The sequence below is a fragment of the Schistocerca gregaria genome, chromosome 5 (assembly GCF_023897955.1).
Source record: "Schistocerca gregaria isolate iqSchGreg1 chromosome 5, iqSchGreg1.2, whole genome shotgun sequence".
Lineage (NCBI taxonomy): Eukaryota > Metazoa > Arthropoda > Insecta > Orthoptera > Acrididae > Schistocerca > Schistocerca gregaria.
In genome coordinates, this window is record NC_064924.1 from 254,897,269 (window position 1) to 254,921,335 (window position 24,067).

A 24,067-nucleotide genomic window follows, 5' to 3' on the forward strand; every position below is an offset into this window, starting at 1 on the left:
GCAGTGGTAGCTGGTTTATTCTTGTCTACGTTTACAGTTAACAACATCTGTACTGATTGCCTATTTCCCCATGTTATCCTTCAACTGTCAGACCCCTGGTCATATCTTCCTTAGCAAATGTGATGTCAGCCAGCTTTAATTGTGCATTAGCCTTAAAATGTTTCCTTATGTCTGAAGAAATGTGTATATTCAGGTCACCAGTGCTATTACACTTAACTGCTGCTTCTTGAAATACTAATCAGACAAACTTTGTCATTATTCTTGATGTGGACTTCTTCACCATTCCAATTTTTCTGGGCTGGAATCTGGAAGCTCTAATCAATTCTCTACTCTCTATATGCCTTTTCTTTTTCTTGTACCTTTTCCCACATTTGTTTAGGGTCACTATGGTTATTAACAGATTTGACATGGTTAGTTTAAGTGATGGATGGATACCATTCCTACCAGAACCCATTAATTCCCCCACGCCCTGCCCTCCTGTGGGACAGGATATTTGTACCCCAAACTGTCAGTGTGTCATGTTATTCATGTGAAAGTGACCAAATGTTTTCTAAATATTTGTGAATCATGTAACTGAGGTACCAGCCCAGTATTCATTCAGTGGGATGTGGAAAACCACCTAAAAATTACACCCAGGCTTGCCGGCACACCGATCCTCATCGTTAATCTGCTGAGTGGAATTGATCTGAGGCCAGCACTCCTCTCTGTCCTGGAAGTGATGCTTTAATATGCACTGCTGTCAGGGTGGGTAATTTCCAACTCTCTCTACCAAAGGAAACAAAAGCTGTTCTACTCAATACAATTATGTGGAATCTTCATGCACAATATCGTAAGCAGGGGAACAGTTCATTTACAATTCATGAGCATACATCTATCTGACATAAATCCTGTATAATGTTCATGAATGACAGTTCTGTACAATCTACATGATAGAATTAAGCTTTTCTTTCTTTTCTGACATAAGCAAGACTGTCGTGCCATGTCTTTTTTCTCTGTGACACAGCCTGCTTCTCCAAGGTGGAATTTCTTAACATGAAATAATTGCCCATCCAGCAAGTACTGGAAAGCATAACAAAACTGCTGTTGTCATCCTGCCTTGGAGATGCAACTTCCTAACAGTTTATAGTTCTAAAAAAATTACTAATAACAAATACTTTCACGACAAAAGGTTTTAAAGTGTTTCCTTCTGCCACAGTTTTCGTCTCGCCTTCTTTCGAGTAATGGCAAGCTCTTCAGATGACTGCACCAAGTTTTCCAAGGACCTCAACCATTGCCAAGTGGGAATATCTTCTTGCAGTGGTTCTGTAATTCCCTGATATAATTTAAGCTTTCTGATTCTCCCTCATCCCCCCCCCCCCTTCCTTTTTCTGAGTCATCAGTCTTCTGACTTGTTTGATGTGGCCCGACACAAATTTATCTGCTGTGTCAGCCTCTTCATCTCAGAGTAGCCGTTGCAACCTACATTCTCAATTATTTCCTAAATGTATTCCAGTCTCTGTCTTTCTCTACTGTTTTTACCCTGTACAGCACCCTCTAGTACCATGGAAGTTATTCTCTGATGTCTTAACCCTTTCCTCTCTGATTCTGGGGAGAACCTCCTAATTCCTTACCTTATCATTCTACTTAATTTTCAACATTTGTCTGTAGCACAACATCTCAAATGCTTCAGTTCAATTCTGTTCTGGTTTTTCCACTGTCCATGTTTCACTGCCATACACTGCAGTGCTCCAAATGTACGTTCTCAGAAATGTCTTCCCCAAAATAAAGACATATGTTTGATTCTAGCAGTCTTCCCTTGGCAGGAATTCCCTTTTTGTCTGTGATAGTCTGCTTTTGAGTCCCACTGACTCTGTCCATCATTGGTTATTTTGCTGCCTAGGTAACAGAATTCCTTAACTTCATCTGCTTTGTGCCCATCAATCCTGATGTTAAGTTTTTCATTGCTCTCATTTGTGCTACTTTTCATTAATTTCCTCTTTCTTCAGTTTACTCTCAATCCATATTCTGTACTCATTAACTGTTCATTCCATTCAACAGATCATTAAATTCATCTTCACTCCTTTCGCCTTGAATTTTAATTCCATACTTGAACCTTTCTTTTATTTCCATCATTGCTTCTTTGATGTATAGATTGTACAGTAGGGGAAAAAGACTGCATTCCTGTCTTACACCCTTTTTAATCAAAGCACTTTGTTCTTGGCCTTCCACTCTTATTTTTCCCTCTTGGCTCTTGCACATGTTGTATATTACCCATCTCTCCCTATAGTTTATCCCTGTTTTCCTTGGGATTTCAAACATCTTGCACCATGCACCATTTGACATTGTTGAAAGCTTTCTCCAGGTTGAGAAAACCTATGAACATGTCTTGATTTTTTCTTAGTCTTTCTTCCATTATCAACTGCAGCGTCAAAATTGCCTCTCTCGTGTCTTTACCTTTCCTAAAGCCAGAGTGATCATCATCTAGCACATCCTCAATTTTGTTTTCTTCTATATATTGTTCTTGTCAGCAACTTGGGTTCATGAGCTGCTCAGCTGATTGCACAATAATTCTTGCATTTGTCAGCTCTTGCAATCTGTGATATTGTGTGGATGATATTTTTCCAAGATTCGGATGGTATTTCGCCAGACTCATACATTTTACACACCCACATGAATAGTCAATTTGTTTATTTTAGAAATTTTGATGGAATGTTATCCATCCCTTCTGCCTTATTTGATCTTAAGTGCTCCAAAGCTCTTTTAAATTCTGATTCTAATACTGCATCCCCTATCTCTTCTACATCGACTCCTCTTTCTTCTTCTGTCACGTCATCAGACAAGTCTTCCCACTCATAGAGGCCTTGAGTCTATTCTTTCCACCCATCTGTTTTCTCATCTGCATTTAACAATGGAATTCATATAGCACTCTTAATGTTACCACCCTTGCTTTTAATTTCACGGAAAATTGATTTGACCCTCCTATGTGCTGAGTCAGTCCTTCTGACAGTCATTTCTTTTTTTATTTCTTCACATTTTTCCTGTAGCCGTTTATCCTTAGGTTTCCTACACTTTCTACTCATTTCATTCCTAAGTGAATTGTATTTTTGTATTCCCAAATTTTCCAAAACATTTTTATAATATCTTCTTTCATCGATCAACTGAAGTTGCAGTTGCAGCAGTTACCTTCCTTCTTCCTTCATTTTTCTCTCCAACTTTTGTGACAGCTGTTTTTAGGGATGTCCATTCCTCTTCAACCAAACTGCCTACTGAGCTATTCCTTATCACAGTATCTATAGCCTTAGAGAACTTCAAGCATATTTCTTCATCCCTTAGTACTTCTGTACCCTACATCTTTGTGTATTGTTTCTTCCTACTTACATTCTTAAACTTCAGCCTATTCTCCATCACTACTAAATAGTGATCTGAGTCTACATCTGCTCCTGGGCCTTACAATCTAATAGCTGATTTTGGAATCTCTGCCTGAGTATGATGTACTCTAACTGAAATCTACTTGTATCTCCCAAAATTTTGCAAGTAGACCTCCTCCTCCTGCAATTCTTGAGCAGAGTATTTGACCTAGAAGGCAAACTTTTGAAGTTGTTTTCCAGTCTTGTAAGTTGCTAATGAAAAGGTGCCAGTTTAGATATAGAAATCTTGGAAGGAAAATTGTTTGTGGAGCCAGAGGAAAACAATGTGTAATGATGCAGGAGTGAGAGGGGGCATGAGTAATTCTGTGGCATTATTTTCCTTGAAAAAATGTTTGCTCTTTAATATCAAATTTTGAATACATTTCTTACAGATATTTTACTGCAGTATTTCTTTGAAGCAGGTTTCTTTATGAACATTATGAAAAGTAACACAGTGCTCGTGCTGTGAGGAAGTATATAAATTCGATGAGGCTCAGGACACTGAATCCCAGGAACAGTCCCAGCAGGCCACCACAATTCGCTATTGAAAGAAATGAAATGTCACTTAAACATTTTATATTCAATGCAATTATATTATGTCTTCATATATAATGTTGTTAGTATGGTAACACTTTATTTCCAATTCGTGAGCATGCATCATTCTGACTTAATAGACAATATAGTGAAAACGATAGTTGCCACTCACCATATAGTGGGGAAGCTGAGTCGCAGATAGGGACAACAAAGAGACTGTCAGATAGTGAGCTTTCAGCCAACAAGGCCTTCACCAGAGACAGACAACATACACATACATACTAATACAAATGTTGCATGAGTATGTGCATGTATGATATCTGTCTCTGATGAAGGCCTAGTTGGGCAAAAGCTCACTCTCTAACAGTTTTTCTGTTATGCCTATCTGTGTCTCAGCATCTCCACTATATGGTGAGTAGCAACTATCCTTTTCATAATGTTGTTAAATTCCATCCTGGATTTTCCATTGTTAACATTAATATGAATCTTCCTTTCTCATCTCACACATATTTAAAAAGTAAGGACCAAAAATTTATAAGAAGCACTAAAGGAATGGATGAAAAATATACTAGTTCCTTCAGATAAATATTTGCTTGGAGTGTGAACAATTGGCTTATGCCTGAGCATGGGAGGGACAATGGTACTGGTGGGGATTTCATTGCAGGCAGACACAGTGTAGAAGGGGAAGCATGCAGCTCTGTTGCTTTTCTCCTCTGGCACCAATTTAATGAGGTTACATTCAATCTCACACAAGTACAAAGTGCTCTCCCAGTATTTACTGTGGTTGCAAACTGTGTTTTTGGTACAGAAAAAAGGGCGTTCCTACTGATGATGAATGGTGTATGTGATTTCTGTTAGCTGTTTCTAATGTCACAGCAAACTTTCAGCTGGAGATTCCAACACAGCATGTCCAGGTGATGTACACATGAAGCTTATCACCATCTTTTGAACTTTGAGGATTGTTGAATCATTCACATTGATGAGATGGACTCAGGGCAACAATATGCCAAGAAGAGTAGGTTTGGGCCTTACAATAGGACTACACCATGAGAAGGTCATAGGACTATTCAGCTAGCTCCGAGGAATGGACGAATGACAACAGCTTACATCTGGGCAGTGGTATAGGCACTGTGTCACCCCGAACGATTGGGAACAGATTACTGGAAGCTGGGTTGAGAACTGAAATTACTTTATGTCTTTTACTGCTGATGCTATACCACACTTTTATGGAGTAGAAAAAAGAGTCAGCTGTGATATTCAGTGGCATTCTAAGGTATTAAGCAATAAGGCTTGCTTCTGCTTGCGGTCAGCAGACTGCTGGCAACCTGTTTGTTGATGACTTGTTGAAAGGTCACAGGAAGTGATGGTTCTCGATACCCATACGTCTCTAACTCATGGAATCATGGTGTGGGAAGCTATTGCATATGACAGCATGTCTGATATACTTGACAGTGTGTGACAATAATGCCAAAGCCAACCTGCTGTCATACCATTCATGACCAGGGCACAAAATGGCATACTTCAGCAGGATAATGTAAGACTCCATACTAAGATTCAGACCACAAATGCCTTGACGGTTATATGGAGCTAGGGATGCCACTTTTCCAGAAACCCTGGGCTGGACAACTTCTCAGTTACACAGAATAAATAAAATGCTAACAGTTTACTACAAATATCATAAGTAATATAACAAATTTGTTGTATGGTACCTATAGTTTCTTAACATATCAAAATTTAATTTTAACATTGTGTTAACACACAAATAAAAAGAAAATCCTCTCCATTCTATTCTTCTTTGTAATGTATGGATTTGTTGTTTAAACATGAAATGAATTTTTAAATAAACATTTACAAGCAATAGAATAAGTTCAGTTCAAAGATCAGATAAAAAAAGAGAGAGAAAATTTTTGAAGAAAAGGCCCAAAAGTAACATGATCACTGTTTTGTATTTTTTAATGCATATTTTTTTGTTGGTCTTTGCTGCTTTCAGTAGATTTGCACTATCTGTCCCCCCACCCTTTCTACTGCTCCTTGCTCTTGAAGAAAATTCAAAAGTCCACCACAACTTTCAGAAAAGTTCACCTTTATTTGAAGCTTGAAGATCTCCTCTTACTAAGGCTAAGGACTTATGATTTCTTTCTTTTGATCACTGGTTCTTCATCATACTGACGATTCTTCCAGCAAATGAGTTGCTCATAGCAACTGAAAATATGTACAACCTAAAGCAATTTGGGGATTGTCAGTTGTGGTCTGCTGCTTATAATATACCCAAATTTGGTCATTGTTATACTTTTATCAGTTCCCCCATATGTAGTCTAGAAATCACAAAATTGATTGTATAACTGATCTTCATCCAGGTTGAGATTCAGTTTGTAGGTAACCTTTAAAATATAGCACCATTGCAGATGAATATCTTCTTCTTCTTCTGTAAGTGAAAAACTTGTAAACAGCTTGAACACATTGTTCTCAGAAAAGTCATAGTTATATGACAAATAACAAATGCAATGTGACTAGAAAGAGTGTGCAACATTTTCAAAACTCGATCTCTGTGATTTTAGTATTCCTTCCACAATTTCATGTGCTTTGCACCCTAAGAATTTATCTTGTCTCCTGCTCTCTGGTTTTGCTTTAAGATCCCATATTATTCTGTCCAGCTCAACAGAAGTAACTGAGGTATTTTTCTGTTTTCTAACAACAGTTTCAAACAGGGCCAATATATGCTTCAGAAAACATAGATAACATTCAGGAAGTGAATGTAAAGTTCCTTCAGAATCATGCTCCCCATTTGACATCACGAACTGCCAGATCAGTCTTGAAAAGTATTCTTCATTCTTTGAAATAAAATATGAATTGATTTCAAGCCAGCATCATACATTTCTGTCAACTGCAGGAAGTAGTGAGAGCCATCTTGTAAAGAGTCACAATATTTCCTTCAGCTTGAACTCCATAAACTCTGAGCATTTGATTCAGCAGAACCAAATTCACTGTAGGTTTTGAGAACTAATGCCTCTGCATCACAATGCAGTGTTTTAACACCATGTTTTAAAGTACTATTTATGACATGGCAGTTATAATTAGCTATCAAAAAGGATGGATTTTCGTTTTTCAGTAAGATAAAAAACAAAAGCTTTTTGCCATAGTTCACTGGAAAATTGTCAGCACTGTATGCACTTACTTGATTCAGATAAAAGCTACTAGATTCTGTAACGTTCTTTATTGCATGGAAAATATCTTTGTGGGTTTCTTTGGAGTCTTCATAAAAATGTAGCAGTCCCTGTGTGGCGAAGCAGTCCCTGTGTGGCGAAGCAGTCCCTGTGTGGCGAAGCAGGCTGAGATCTCTTTACTTCCCCTCTTGTTTTGCCATCTGCCTCCTTAAATTCATTTTTGCCTAATTACCATTAACATGCATGAGTATAATCTGCATTTTCATAAAAGAGAAAGGTTGGCCCTCAATCTTAAGGAATATAGCATAAGGCCTAATTTTGTGCTTAGTTTTGTGTATCTAATTTATTTCCTAATTTATTTGGCTATTCCTAGTTAATATCTTTTGCTACAGATCATTATAGGGTGAAATCAGTAATTGTTTTGAGACTTAGATTATATTTTTGACTTATAAAAATATTTAAATTTTGTACTAATTATAAACATTTGGAAGAAGAACTACTATGATTCTTAAAGCATTTATTTAGCTCTGTTCGAAAACATATTAGCAAAACCAGCCCATAATTACATCCAAAATAATTACCAGGTTTGTCAAAAGTATATTTTGTGTAACTATATCTGTTAGTTTCATTATTTAAACTATTAATTCAGCCCAACCTTTGTGGTAGAAGGAACTGTTAAAAGGAAGGAATTTCTTGATGTATTCAGTTAATTGAATGAGTTATGTTTTAATTGTAATTTCTGTAACTTAAACATCAAACAGTGTATTACTTTCAGTGCCTATTATTGTGAGGATATAGAAAGGACTGATTTTTGGTCCCGAGGCAGTCAATCCACTGCCGATTTTCATACATGAAACATGTATTGGTTAGATTAACAACAATGCATCAAGTTAACAGTGGAATAAGTATAACACAAATAGGACTTGTGTTAGGACAATTAGTAACAATGTCTGTTTAATTTATGAAAAATAGTCTCACATGTACCATATTATTCTGCAAGAATTGTGAACTGTGTGGTTAGGTTTTTACTGCTCATAGCTGCTTAAGTGTCAGGAAGTCTTTTCTGAAAGTATTTGTATGGAACTAAAACATGGATGATAAATAGTTTAGACAAGAAGGGAATAAAAGCTTTTGAAATGTGGTGTTACAGAAGAATGCTGAAGATAAGATGGGTAGACCACGTAACTAATGAGTAGGTACTGAATAGAATTGGGGAGAAGAGAAATTTGTGGCACAACTTTTTCTGAGGCATCAGGGGATCACCAGTTTAGTATTGGAGGGCAGCGTGGAGGGTAAAAATTGTAGAGGGAGACTAAGAGATGAATACACTAAGGAGATTCAGAGAGATGAAGGTTGCAGTAGGTACTTGGAGATGAAGAAGCTTGCACAGGGTAGAGTAGCATGGAGGGCTGCATCAAACCAGTCTCTGGACTGAAGACCACAACAACAACAGATATTCACAGCAAACTATTGTAGCAGTATGCTGACGTTGCCTGCAACCTATTAATGAGGCTTATCGACATTTACCAATAGTGAACTGGCAATATAATTGTGTAATATTGGGGGGTTGTGAACAGTGAAAGTAAAGAACTGTGAAACATAATTGTGCACTGATGGCTACATCATTTACAGTACTCACTCCCTATTTTTCATCCAGTATAACAATACAGTATGTCGACACCAAGGACTGTCAACGAAGAAATAAGTCAGGTGAACATCACATATGGTAACCTTTCGGGTGAGGAATATTGTATTTGGACACAATAAACAAGGATTTGCAAACTTTGAACAGTGAACAGTGCAGATTGAATTGAGTGGCTGAATTTAGAGTACTTGTGGCACCAGTATTATTGCGAACAGTGAACAGACTAATTGACAGTTAAAAGTAATTACAGTATTCAGGAAGTTTGATTGTGTGTGAACAAGTAATGTGATAGTAGCAACAACAACACAGCATAGCAACAAAAGATCGTTGGCCAAGGTTATAGAGGCAGCCATTACAAATGTTGGACACAGCAGCCATCCTGGAATCAAGCTTGTCGGAGCAGCCATTATGGAGGACAGCCGCAGCAGCCAACTGGGAATCAAGCTTGTCGGGGCAGCCATTATGAAGAACAGCTGCAGCAGCCAATCAGCATACCAGCTGGAGTCAACCCACCTGATCTAAACAAGAGGGTTCTGGACAAGTGGGAGTAACCACAGCAGCAGCAGCAGGAGATGAGTGAATAGAAATAAGGTAATTCATAGCAAAAGCCGTTTTATATTAAGTGCTACATAATGAGTGACCTTAATGAACAAGACAGTGTGATGGGAGAGAATGGCCAATATGGGAGTGATGTGATTGGTAACAAAGTAGTAGCGGTTAAGTTTTTAAATGAACAGATAGACTTAATGGGGACTGATTCGATAGCTGATAGTGGTTATAAATCATAAATGAATGTAACTCTGAATGATAGGGTCGAAAGTCATATTGTAGATGAGATGATAAAAGTGTCATCTACATTTTGTGGTGATGTGAGCAAAATGGACGAAAACAATACTGAAGTGGGTGAAATTGTTAAGGCTAAGGAGGAAGAATCTAGTAGCGAAAGACAGCAAAGGCAAAAGTTTATGGCAGATGGAAAATTGGAAGCAATGTTAGGTAAATTATTAGTAGTTTGAGTGGTATGAGTATGAAATCAGACATTAGTAGAGTGGAAAATAAAACTGATAGCATTAAAACTGACATGGCTAGCTTAAAAAAATAATTAAAAAGGACATTAAGTTGGTCACTTCTAATCTTTCAGAATTAAATAAGAAGGTTGAGGCAGCAGTAGTGAAAGATCATGATGAAAGACAAAGAAAGTAGTACAGAATACTAATGAGAAACTAACATTAATGAGTAGTATATGTGTAGAAGAGAGAAAGAAACTTTGTGATGACTAAAGTAGGAGGGTGGAGGCCTCTGAGAAACAGTGTAAAGATGAAGTCAAAGCAGCCAGGAAATTTTGTGCTGAAAATAGGGTTAACTTGAGAATCAAATCAATCAGATTAAAAATGATTTGTAAATGGAGATAGAAACCAAGTGTGTGGTAGTGGTAGAGGAAAAACTGGTAAAAGTAAATAAAAATGTAGATTCAAGATTGGCTGAAATGGGTAAAAGATGGAAGAGGTACAAAATCTAAAGCATAGAGTGTTTAGTATGTCAAACAGTCCTTCATTTGTTAGTTGTAAAAAATTTAATGATTTTGAGCCATATGGGGAAGTGCAGCAACTGTATTTAATTAGGAAATTTAATGATTTGCATGAAACATGGAATGACAAAGAGAAAATGCCATTTGCAGGAGGATTTTTGAAAGGGGATGTTTATGGATGTGCAGCTCAGGTAGCTGATAGTTGTACTTTGTGGAATAGCTTTAAGAAAGCATTTTTCAATGACTATTGGTCCAAAGAGAAGCAGCCGGAAATTTTGAGTGAATTTTGGGGAGGGGAGAGATTTGGCTCTAGGAAGGGTATTGTGGAAGGTTTCTGTCAGTTTTGGATAAGCAAACTGAAATATTTGGACAAATAGCTAGGTAGTGAATCAGTAATTACGGACTTAGAAACTAAGTTGCCTCGGAAAGTTAGAGATTTGCTTGTACCTGTCCCTAGGGGTAATATTAGTGATTTTTTAAATTATATTGATAAAGTGGAGAGGGTGAAGCTCTCAGTGGAAGACCATAGGAGGAATTTTGGTGATAATAATCAATCAGGGAGAGAGTTTCAGGTAAATAGGATGAACAGAACTAATTGTCGTAGAAGTTCAAGAAATGATTGGGTGGAGGATAGCCAGAATGGGCACGGAAACGGTAGGAGAAAGTCAAGGAACAGAACTGGAGGAGAGGATGGTAATTCTGGATCAAACCATTTAAACTAGAAAATGCTCCAGTTCTGGCTTACACTAGAGCAGGTGGTGATGAAGAGCCACACGCATATAAATGTGTTGTAATCACAAGTAAGGGTAATGTAAATGATAGTAGTAAGATGAGTGTAAATTCTAATTCTAGTGAGATGTTGAATGATGGTGTGTAGCAATGTTTATCCTGTAAAAAGAGAGGAGGAAGTTACTGTGATAAAATTAAGTGATGCTGTTGCTGTTGCTCAGTATGTCCAAAATGTCAAAATGGATGATAGGTTTTTAAGAGGACATAAAGAATTCAGGTGTTTTGCTTTGTGATCTAATGCTGGAAACAAGAATCAACTAATGAGCCAAGTATTTGAGGGCAATTATGGTGACAGTGGCTCTGATTCTGACAGTAGTTGTAATGATGATAGCAATGATGAATCCAGTAGTGCTGTGGACAAGGTACTTCAATTTATCATTGATAGTGATGGCTGTGTGTTAAGTACAGAAAGAATAAAGGAGGGTAATATTAGGCCTAATGGAGAGTTAGAGTTAGAGAGTGGTAATTGTTGTGACTCGCCGAACATTCAAAGTGCTGCCGCGCAATTACGCGTGTCCTCTACATGCGGCGCTGTGTACCAGCCATGCAGCAGCCACGCCACCTAACCGGCCAGCCAGCCAGCGGCCGCTAGACTTGGACTCAGTGCTCATTTGAATGTTACCGTGTTCACATGTCTTGCTTGTCAATTTGCTCTGTGACTTATATGTGTTGTGTTGTTTGAAATATAGGTTTTCAACCTGACATTATAACAATTGGCGATGAGGTAGTGGATTTTTCCTTTTCATCGTTGACCCCACAGGTTTCCATGGCTACTGCCAAGCAACTGTTGCAAGGTCTCATTGAACAGCAAACTCTTCTAACATCGGCAATTCGCGATTTCGTTGCGGTGTCAAATGCGGGACGTTTCTCGTCATTGGCTATACCTCCTTTTTCTCCTTACGGCGAGATGGTGGAAGACTGGTCTGATTATGAAAAATGTCTTTGACAGCACTTCTTGGCATTTCATGTCACAGACAAACAAACATGTAAGTCTCTGTTCCTTTCCTGGATTTCACCTCAAATGTATCGGTTGTTGTCGCAATTGGCTCCTTTGAAAGATCTTGTGTCTTTGTCCTTTGCTGAAATGTGCTCCCTTCTGTTTGTCTATTTTCAAAAGCAAACACATGTGGTAGCCTCTCATGTTGCCTTTTATCGTTGTCGAAAACAACTGCATCAATCCTATCGCGCTTGGACTGCTGAACTTCACGGTGTCAATTTGTTACTGACATTCACAAAGAATCCTATGCCGCTTCCATGGTATGGGATGCTATTATCCGGTCGGCGCCCAACAAAGAAGTTCGGCAACGTGCCCTTCAGTTGGCAAATCCGACTCTAGATGAAGTCCTCTCCATCGCGTAGTCTTTTGAAATTTCTCGTGCCACTGGGGCGCAAATACAGGCGTGGTGTGACATTGGGGAAAGACAACCTCTGTGCGCTGTTGATGATGTGTGCGGCGCGTCCCCGCCGGCCGACGTGGCCGCAGTGTGCTCCCAGGCGCAGCCTCGGCCTAACCGTAAACAACTCGCTAAGAAACTGCAGCAAAACCCCCGGCAACTTCCCTCATGTCTGCGGTGTTTTACGAAACATTCACACGAGGATTGTCCCCAACGTTGGGCTGTGTGTCACAATTGCAAAAAGAAAGGTCATGTGTCTTCCGTTTGCAAATCCGACCGCATACATGATGTTCTTGAATATGACGCTGATTCTGGTTCTGTGTTGTCTGTCAATTGCACTTCTTCCCTTTCACGGAAGTTATTCCTCACTGTCCAAATCCTTGGTCGGCATGTTCTCATGCAGGTGGATACTGGTTCTGCTGCCACTATAATTAATTCTCAGATGTATCTTCAGTTGGGTTCTTCACTCCTATCACTTGTCACTCAGCAATTACGGACATAAAATAAACAGATTTCTCTCTTGAGACAATTTAATGCTGAGGTATCTTACAAATCCGTCATTCGAACTGTTCCCATATTTGTGGTCAACCAGAGCAACGCAAAGAATCTTTTTGGTTTCGATGCCTTTCACGTTTTTGGGTTCTTCATAGATGACTCTGTCAATATCGTCTCTGATACTATTCCTTATGCTCAGTTGGATTCCTTGTCAATGACATTATCATCCCTTTTTTTCTCCTGGTTTAGGCCATGCAAACAACTTTGAAGCTCATATCATGCTCAAACCCACTGCTCGCCCTAAGTTTTTTCGGGCTCGGCCTAAGTTTTTTCGAGCTCGGCCCATTCCTGTGGCCCTTCGTGATTGGGTAAAATGGGAGCTATATCGTCTCACTACTTCAGGGGTCTTACTTCCTGTCACGTCCAGTGAGTGGTCCTCTCCTGTCGTTGTCGTTGCTAAGCTCAATGGTGATATTCGTCTCTGTGGCAATTTCAAGGCCACTGTAAATGCTCACTGCCTCATCGACACTTACCCTATGCCCCGACCTGAAGAATTGTTCACTAAACTTGCTGGAGGCCAGTATTTTTCTAAAATTGACCTGTCAGAAGCTTATCATCAACTTTCTCTTGACGCTGCTTCCCGGCAGTTTCTGGTCTTTAATACGCCTTTTGGCCTCTATCAATACCAACGCTTCCCATTCGGGGTTGCTAGCACCCCTGCTCTCTTTCAGCGATTCTTGGAACAATTATTGCTCCCTGTCCCTGGGTGTATCAATTACATGGACAACATTGTTGTCACTGGCTCCACCACTGAAGAATGTCTTCAAAATCTCCGCACACTTTTTCATGTCTTACAGACTGCTGGTCTTAAGTGTAATCTTCAGAAATCACAATTTTTTCAGGTATCTATCACGTTACTTGGGGTTTCAACTCTCTTGGGATGGTATTCGTCTGCTTCAGCAAACTGTCGCTGTGATCAATGCCCTTCCTCACCCTACATCTGTTAAGGAACTGCAGGCCTTCCTTGGGAAAATAGCATACTATCACAAGTTCTTACCGTCTGCTGCTTCGGTGGCTCAGCCTTTGCATCACCTGTTGCATAAAAACGTACCTTTTCACTGGTCCGCGTCATGTGATGCGGCTTTCCAGAAATTGAAGACTATGTTGAAACTGCCCCGTGCCTGGCTACATATCGACCTGGCCAACATCTTGTTCTTGCCACGGACGCCTCTCAATATGGGGTCGGTGCAGTCCTTTCGCACCGTTTTTCAGACGGCTCTGAACAACCCATTGCTTATGCCTCCAAAACACTCACAGATGCCCAACAAAAGGATTCTCAAATTGAAAAAGAAGCTTTGTCCATTATTTATGCTATTCATGAGTTTGGTGTTTTTCTCTATGGATCTAAATTTCACCTTGTTATGGATCCTAAGTTTCCTTGTTTCATCCATCATCGTCACTTCCCAACAAGGCTGCACACTGCCTCCAGCATTGGACTCTTTACTTGTCTCGTTTCAATTATGAGATTCATTTCCGGCTGACAGCTCAACATGCGAATGCTGATGCACTGTCTCGCCTTCCCATGGGTCCTGACCTGGCATTCGATAAGGATGAACTTTTGTGTTTCCATCTGGATGTTGCCGAGCAGTGGGTTGTGGACGGATTCCCCATCACAGATTTTACGCTGCATTCAAAAGGGTTGGCCAGATCATCTGTCCGCTAAGACTTATGACCCGTTGCGGAACTACTACGCTTTGCGCTACTGCCTCACGGCTAGGGATGGTGTTATCCTCCTTTCCACCGACAATGCTTCGCCGCATGTTGTGGTACCTGCATCTTTGCGTGCTTCGGTCTTGCACCTCCTTCACCAAGGGCACTGCCATTTGATCTGAATTTGTCTGTCTGTGTGTGTGTGTGTTTTTATCAGCACTGTTGACAAGGTGCTGGGTGAGATATGAACCAAAGAAATCACAGTCTATGTAGATGATATCCTAGTAGCGAGTGCAGAATGGTTTAAGCTCTGTAAGATTCTGAATGAAGTACTGAGAGCTGTTTATAGGGGAGGTATGAAACTAAAATTAAGTAAATCTGAATTTGTAAAGAAGGAAATCTCATTTTTGGGTCACAGGATTAATGAGGAAGGTATACAGCCTGATGCAGAAAAGCTTGCTGCTATTGCAGATTTATCACCACCAAGAACAAGAAGGATCTTAAAGCTACACTATGTGATCAGAAGTATCTGGACACCTGGCTGAAAATGACTTACAAGTTCGTGGTGCTGTCCGTCAGTAATGCTGGAATGGATATTGGCCCACCCTTAGCCTTGATGACAGCTTCCACTCTTGCAGGTGTAAGTTCAATCAGGTTTCTTTGGGAATGGCAGCCCATTCTTCATGGAGTGCTGCACTGAGGAGAGGTATCAGTGTCAGTCAATGAGGTTTGACATGAAATCGGCATTACAAAACATCCCAAAGGTGTTCTAAAGGATTCAGGTCAGAACTCTGTGCAGGCCAATCCATTAAAAGGATGTTATTGTTGTGTATTGACTCTGCCACAGGCCGTGCATTACAAACAGGTGCTCGATCATGTTGAAAGTTGCAATCACCATCCCCGAATAGCTCTTTAACAGTGGGAATCAAGAAGGTGCTTAAAGTATCAATGTATACCTGTGTCGTGATAGTGCCACACAAAACAACAACAAGGGGTGCAAGTCCCCTCCATAAAAAACATGACCACACCGTAACACCACCGCCTACAAATTTTACTGTTGGCACTACACATGCTGGCAGATGACATTCACTGGGGATTTGCCATACCCACACCCTGCCATCAGATTGCCACATTGTATACTGTGATTTGTCACTCCACACAATGTTTTTCCACTGTTCAATCATTCAATATTTACGCTCCTTACACCAAGCGAGGCATCGTTTGGCATTTACTGGCATTATGTGTGCCTTATGAGCTGCCGCTCGACCATGAAATCCAAGTTTTCTCGCCTCCTGTCTAACTGTCATAGTACTTGCAGTGGATCCTGATGGTGTTTGGAATTTCTGTGTGATGGTCTGGATAGATGACTGACTGCCTATTACAGATTACGACCCACTTCAACTGTCAGCAATCTCTCAGTCAACAGACAAGGTCAACCTGTATGCTTTTATGCTGTATGCATCCCTTCACATTTCCACTTCACTATCACATCAGAAACAGTGGACCTAGGGATGTTTAGGAGTGTGGAAATCTTGTGTACAGGTGTATGACATAAGTGACACCCAATCACCTGACCACGTTCAAAGTCTGTGAATTCCATGGAACAACCCATTCTGTTCTCTCGCGATGTCTAATGACTGTTGTTATCACTGATATGGAGTACCTGGCAGTAGGTGGCAGCGCAATGCACATAATATGAAAAACATATGTTTTTTGGGGTGTCTGGATACTTTTGATCACATAGTGTATGTTTGACTTGTTTGGCTTCTACCGGAAGTTTGTATCAGATCAGTCATTTTAACTGTCCTTGCCTTGGTAATTTGTTGAAAAAGAATGTGGTTTGGCATTAGACAGAGGAGTGTGAAGAGGCATTTCAGAGTTTGGAAAATGAATTAGTAAATAGTAAGATGTTAGGACATCCAAATTTATCACTGCCATTCTGTATGAGTACTGATGCAAGTTTTTGTGGTTTGGGGCTAGAAATTTCCAAATTAGTACCTACTGAGATTGGGGTTGAACACAAAACTATTGCTTTTGCTAGCAGAACAATACAATCACATGAAAATAACTATTACATTTCTGAATTAGAGGCTTTGGCAATTATTTTTGGTTTTCAAAAGTTTGAGTACTATTTGCTTGGAAATAAGACCATATGAATACTGATCATAAGGTTTTGAGTTACCTTCAGAAGTGCAGGCTGAAACACACAATGTTAACTAGGTGTATTTGCAACAATTTGATTTGGAGGTAAGGTATGTAAAAGGTGAAGACAATATTGTGGCTGATGAATTATCTAGGATGTCAGCAGGAAAGAAGCACACTGACAGTAGTGAGAAACATGAAGAAAAAGTAGGTTGTTTTATTTGCAGGGAGTGAAAGATGAATAGCTTATTAGGAAAATTTGCAAGCAGATGAGAAGGGAGTAGAATGAGGACCCAAATTTAAGGTTGGTTAAGGAGTATTACAATTCAGACAACATGCCAAAGGTGAAACACTATTGTATTATACATAAAGGATTATTGTTTAGGAGGAAAATTTTGAATGATAAGGATTGGAAATTATGCTTTCCTGACCAGCATGCTGTTAAATTTATTGACTACTTGCGTGAGAGTTATGGACATTATGGGACCAGAAAATAGTAACTAAGATACAGGAGACAGTAATATTTAACAACTTGTGAGAAGGGTTAAGCAGAGACTAGAAAGTTGTGGTAAATGTCAGAGAGTAAAGACAACTAGTGTGCCATCAAAAGGCTTAATGCATTCTGTTCTTCCTAGTGAACCTAAAGAGCTTATAGCAGTTGAACTTCTAGGAGTGTTGTGCCTGCATCTACAGGAGGTTGTAAATATTTTGTTGTTGCTTTGGACACATTCTCAAATATGTAAAACTGTATCCAATTAAGAAGGCAAATGCTAATACTGCAATTGAGAAGTTGACATCTGATTACTTTTACAATGTAGGGGTACCAGAATCACTTTTGTTTGATAATGGTCCGCAATTTGTTTCTGAGAGGTTTGAACACTGTATGGCAATGCACAACGTAAAATACATAAAGACTTCTACCTATTTTCCACAAGGTAACATGAGTGAAAGGGTTACAAAGGAGATTAATAGGCTGTACAGGACTTACTGTAGTAAGAAACACATTGCTTGGGCTGGTCATATTCGACATTTTGAAAATATTAGCAACAACTTATGGAACAAATCAACAGGATATGCCCCATGTGAGCTTATGTTCGACAAGAGGCCCAGCAACATCATCAGAGAAGAAGTGGATTTCACTCTGGGAAGTGAAGTAGCACAGGTAAAAAAGATCAGACTGGCTAAAGTGATGATGAAAAAGAAAGCAGCAGGAAGGAAGAGAAGGCATGACAAAGGAGTGAATCTGACTAGTTTCAGAATAGGTGATCTTGTCCTCATCAAAACCAAAGAAAAATCTAGCAAAGTAAATGATGAGATAAAGAAGTTTTTGCACGCGTATCATGGTCCTTACAGAGTGGTACGCATTGCCCATGACAGCTCTTATGAATTGGTTTACACAAAGACTAACTGAATTTTTGGATTGAAGAATATTCTTAACCTGAAACCCTATTTATCACCAATTAGATATTTAAATATTGATCCATGAGAGTTTAAAATGTTTCTGAGCATGGGTAATATTGATTTCGTTAGGAGAATGGAGTGTGTATTGAACCAGGACTAAGACTTACAAGCAAATAGGGGGTACAACATTCTGTGTTGGATACGATTATGTGACGATAATGCTTAGCCCAGCTTCAGTCTCATTTTTCATGTTTCCTGAGGTAGTCAAACTCTTCTCCTGTGCTATCTGCAGTTTATAAGTGAATCAGAAACATTCTATCTTCAACTTTTATGTGATTTTTACAGCAGGGTACTTTCTAACCAGGACTTGGCATTTTAGTGATTTTGCAAATGGAAAAGAAACCCAAATCTTTCAAGTTCAACCAGTTTGAGACAGAGTTATGACCTAGAATAATGTTTTGTAGTGTAATGTGCACTTGATTTTAAATTTTTACTAGATCCCACCTTTAGTATTATAGTCAATTTTAGTGCTAATTATTGTGATGTTATGAAAACTGCGTAATGTCTTTATTTATGTAGTAATGACTATTATTTGCCATTAGTGTGAAACATTTTTTCCTTATATTTAGTTAGAAGTAAAAGTGAGTGTACTAAAGTATGGTATTTTGTCTAATTTTTTCATGTACTGTGGCGGAGGAGAACCACCTCCAAGGGAACTGATAGCAGTGCATTTTCTTACTAACTACCACTTGCACCTGTTGAAGGTGTAGACATCTTCATGAGAAAATGTTGTAAAGCTCATTAAAAGAGTGAAAGTGCTTGTGCAAAATACCAAACATTGAAAAAGTGGAATTTTCTGTCTGAAAATGAACTGCAATGTGCAGTGCAATTTAACTTTTTGCAACCCATGATCATTTATTCTTTGAAGCAAGACAGGACTTTTAGAAAGTAATATGCATCTTAGAATTTAATCTTTGTTTATCCAAAAAGGACATCACTTATGATGAAGGTGCCTATTGTTATTAAAAATATAATTTGTGGATATTTTTTGCCAATGTACAACACACTATATGTCCCATGCACCCTCCCACCATCACCTACTCCAGTCCTGTAACCTGGAAGGTGTACATGATCAAAGGCAGAGCCACGTGTAAAAGCACCCACGTGATTTACCAACTGATATGCCTACACTGTGAAGCATTCTATTTGGGAATGACCAGCAACAAACCGTCCATTTGCATGAATGGACACAGGCAGACAGTGTTTGTTGGTAATGAGGATCACCCTGTGGCTAAACATGCCTTGGTGCATGGCCAGCACATCTTGGCACAGTGTTACACCGTCCGGGTTATCTGGACACCAACCTATCAGAACTCCAGAGAGGGGAACTTGCCCTTCAATATATTCTCTCTTCCCGTTACACAACAGGCCTCAACCTCCACTAATTTCAAGTTGTCGCCCCTTGTACATTACTTGTCATTCAACAACATCTTTGCCTCTGTACTTCCGCATCGACTGACATTTCTGCCCAACCTCTTTGCCTTTACATATATCTGCCTGTGTCTGTATATGTGCGGATGGATATGTGTGTGTGTGCGCGTGAGTGTATACCTATCCTTTTCTCCCCCTAAGGTAAGTCTTTCTGCTCCCGGGATTGGAATGACCCCTTATCCTCTCCCTTTAAACCCACATCCTTTCGTCTTTCCCTTCCCCTCCCTCTTTTCTGATGAAGCAACCTTGGGTTGCAAAAGCTTGAAATTTGTGTGTATGTTTGTGTGTTTTTTATTGTGTCTATCTACCAGCAGTTTCTCATTTGGTAAGTCACAGAGTCTTTGTTTTTTATATATATACACTATATACAAATATTTTGTATTTTGTATGGCCATTTCATATAAATAGAAATTTGGAAACATATGTACTATATTTTTTGATAAGATGATTTCTTATGTAATATTCTTTTGTGTGCAGAATGATAAACCTACTTTCTGGGGTCACTTGTGGCCACTGAATTGTCCAGTTAGCTATTTGCAATGTCTATCTGGTCAATCCAATGAGGAGGTAATGTGGCGAAGCAAGCTGGGATCTTTTCACTTCCTCTCTTGTTTTGCCATTTGCCTCCTTAAATTCATTTTATTTCCATTTTTGCCTAAGTACCATTAACATGCATGAGTATAATCTTCATTTCCGTAAAAGAGAAAGGTTGGCCCTCAGTCTTAGGGAATATAGCACCAGGTCTAATTTTGTGCTTAGTTTTGGGTATGTAATTCATTTTGACCATTCCTAGTTAATATCTTTTGCTATAGATCATTAAAGGGTGAAATCAGTAATTGTTTAGTGACTTAGATTCTATTGTTGACTTATAAACAAATATAAATTCTGTACTAATTATAAACATTTGGAAGAAGAGTTACTAGAATTCTTAAAGTATTTATTTGACTCTATTTGAAAGCATATTAGCAAAGCCAGCCTGTAATTAATTCCACAATAATTACCAGGTTTGTCAAAAGTATTGTTTGTATAACTATATCTGTTAATTTCATTATTTAAACAATTAATCCAGCCTAACCTTTGTTAAAAGGAAGAAATTTCTTAATGTATTCAGTTAATTGAATGAGTTATGTTTTAATTGTAATTTCTGTAACTTAAACATCAAACAGTATATATAAAGGACCGATTTTTGGTCCTGAGGCAGTCAGTCCATAGCCGATTTTCATACATGAAACATGTATTGGTTAGATTAACAAAATGCATCAACTTAACAGTGGAATAAGTGCAACAAAAATAGGCTGTCTGTTAGAACAGTTAATGACAATGTCTGTTTAATTTATTTGAAAAATAGTGTCACACGTATCATATTATTCTGCAAGAACTGTGAACTGTGTGGCTAGGTTTTTACTGTTCATAGATGTTCAACAGCAAACTATTGTAGCTGTATGCTGATGTTGCCTGCAACCTATTAATGAGACTTATCAACATTTACCAGTAGTGAACTAGCAAAATAATTGTGTAACATTGGGCGGGTTGTGAACAGTGAAAGTAAGGAACTGTGAAAGAGAATTGTGAACTGTCGGCTACATCATTTATAGTAGTCAGTGTTGAACTTCCATCCCCTTAACAAAGAAATAAAGCAGGTGAACGTCACAAGTGGCATATGCCATTGTCAACAGCAAAGTATTGAATTGCATAAGGGAATGTTTTTATATTTCCTCAGTTTGAAGCATCTGATGATGCAAGAAAATAGAAAGCTTTATGACGCTTGTCCATGACTACATAACGACTGCATTGGCCATTGCCTTAATTCTTGCACACAAAATTTTAGATGCAGTACTATTGTCTGGTAACAAGGGATGATCTGATTTCATTTGGCAATCTATGACTGTAGCTAAGGCCATGTTTTACACTGTGATAACATTTGCAACATTAGCATAATCATGGCATCTTCTTCAGTTGGTTTCTTCAAAAGTAAAGGTGTAATTGTTTTATTTTTATGACATTTCTGATGCGCCAGAATACGTTTCTGCACCTGCTGATGATCCACCACAGCTTTTCTTACTTTGAATTTTATAGAAAACATGGCAGAGCAAATCACACACTTTAGTGTGACATCTTTTCTTTTATCAGCCTTGTGAGAAAATCTCTGTTTTCTAACCAGTCTTTTTGAAAGCCCTATATCATTTAGCTTTCTTCCTCGGAACAGATGAACTTGATGAACTGTGTTCATCATTAGAGGATGGATGAGACATCTTTTCCAAATGCCAGTTTTTTCTACGAGTCATTCTAAAATGTTGAAACTGGACGTGAAATTTGCTAAAAACTTAACTACCCAATAATCCCTAATTTAACATGGAAATGTGTATTTTGAATAATATATAGTGATTGTAGCAGGGATGTCACACATCATTCTTTCTCTGTGTTCACGTGATTCACAAATTCAGCACAAGGCAGGATAAAAGTGTGTCCGTAGTCCTGTTATCCAGGATCCTGGACAGTAGTTTAAATTCTGGGACAGTCACACCAAAAACCAGATGCGAGAAAATACAATATGGATCCTTGACTGGCTCAGCCAGTCTGTTTGCCAGCCATATAGCACTCTTGGGATGCAATGGGAGGACCAGCTGCTGCCGGCTGTCCTCATCAACTGATGCAGGAAGTACTTCAGGCAAGGGATTCCGCAAGGTGAAGTTTGTGAGCTTTTTGCTTCCATGCTGCTAAGAATGCAAGAATGTATTCATGCCTGGGGGAGGGGATCACATCTCATGTTGACATTGATGATGGATATAAGTCTGTATGGAATAAAAGTGTAACCCTCTCTGACTGGGGGTCACTACATGGTTAAAAATTGCTGTCACAGTAACAGTGAGTTTGTAGCCCTTATGTTCCAGGATCATGTTTGTAGATGTTGAACATTTGTTGTTATATTACATATACAAATAAGTATTTAATGAAGAGTAATGAGTCTCACCAAGATAACTCAATTAAATTGTGATTATTGGACCTGCTGTCCTAGCTTCTTCCCCTGTTTTTAGGTAATTAATAGTTTTCCTGAAGATCTTCTGTCTCCATGACTGTGGCAGCATTGGAGATGAAACATGTAACAGCCACCGTGTAGCAGATGTTTTCAGCCAGATAATATTGTGGTATAAGAGCTGGGAGGGAAGACCACAAACAAGTAACAGAAAAGAAGAAAGTCACTTGAATTTACGTGTTCTGAAGCATTAAATGCAATAGAATCCAAGGTAATATTTACAGAATGGGATGATACCAGTCCACAATACCGTATTTTTTGTAATATCACCAGTTCACATGGGTAAGAATTTGTAAGAGAAATACACTCCTGGAAATGGAAAAAAGAACACATTGACACCGGTGTGTCAGACCCACCATACTTGCTCCGGACACTGCGAGAGGGCTGTACAAGCAATGATCACACGCACGGCACAGCGGACACACCAGGAACCGCGGTGTTGACCGTCGAATGGCGCTAGCTGCGCAGCATTTGTGCACCGCCGCCGTCAGTGTCAGCCAGTTTGCCGTGGCGTACGGAGCTCCATCGCAGTCTTTAACATTGGTAGCATGCCGCGACAGCGTGGACGTGAACCGTATGTGCAGTTGACGGACTTTGAGCGAGGGCGTATAGTGGGCATGCGGGAGGCCGGGTGGACGTACCGCCGAATTGCTCAACACGTGGGGCGTGAGGTCTCCACAGTACATCGATGTTGTCGCCAGTGGTCGGCGGAAGGTGCACGTGCCCGTCGACCTGGGACCGGACCGCAGCGACGCACGGATGCACGCCAAGACCGTAGGATCCTACGCAGTGCCGTAGGGGACCGCACCGCCACTTCCCAGCAAATTAGGGACACTGTTGCTCCTGGGGTATCAGCGAGGACCATTCGCAACCGTCTCCACGAAGCTGGGCTATGGTCCCGCACACCGTTAGGCCGTCATCCGCTCACGCCCCAAAGATTGTGCAGCCCGCCTCCAGTGGTGTTGCGACAGGCGTGAATGGAGGGACGAATGGAGACGTGTCGTCTTCAGTGATGAGAGTCGCTTCTGCCTTGGTGCCAATGATGGTCGTATGTGTGTTTGGCACCGTGCAGGTGAGCGCCACAATCAGGACTGCATACGACCAAGGCACACAGGGCCAACACCCGGCATCATGGTGTGGGGAGCGATCTCCTACACTGGCCGTACACCTCTGGTGATCGTCGAGGGGACACTGAATAGTGCACGGTACATCCAAACCATCATCGAACCCATCTTTCTACCATTCCTAGACCGGCAAGGGAACTTGCTGTTCCAACAGGACAATGCACGTCCGCATGTATCCCGAGCCACCCAACGTGCTCTAGAAGGTGTAAGTCAACTACCCTGGCCAGCAA

General features: G+C 39.8%; 1 protein-coding gene across 1 annotated transcript in view; it reads right to left on the reverse strand.

Moving 5' to 3' along the window:
* Nucleotides 1–3,355: 3,355 nt before the first annotated feature.
* Nucleotides 3,356–24,067, reverse strand: part of LOC126272183 (pickpocket protein 28-like) — a 268,820-nt gene continuing 248,108 nt past the window's right edge. The window contains exon 11 of the mRNA XM_049974837.1: nt 3,356–3,927. Within this exon, the coding sequence (XP_049830794.1) occupies nt 3,824–3,927 (104 nt within the window). The 3' untranslated portion in view covers nt 3,356–3,823. The remainder of the gene's footprint in view (nt 3,928–24,067) is intronic.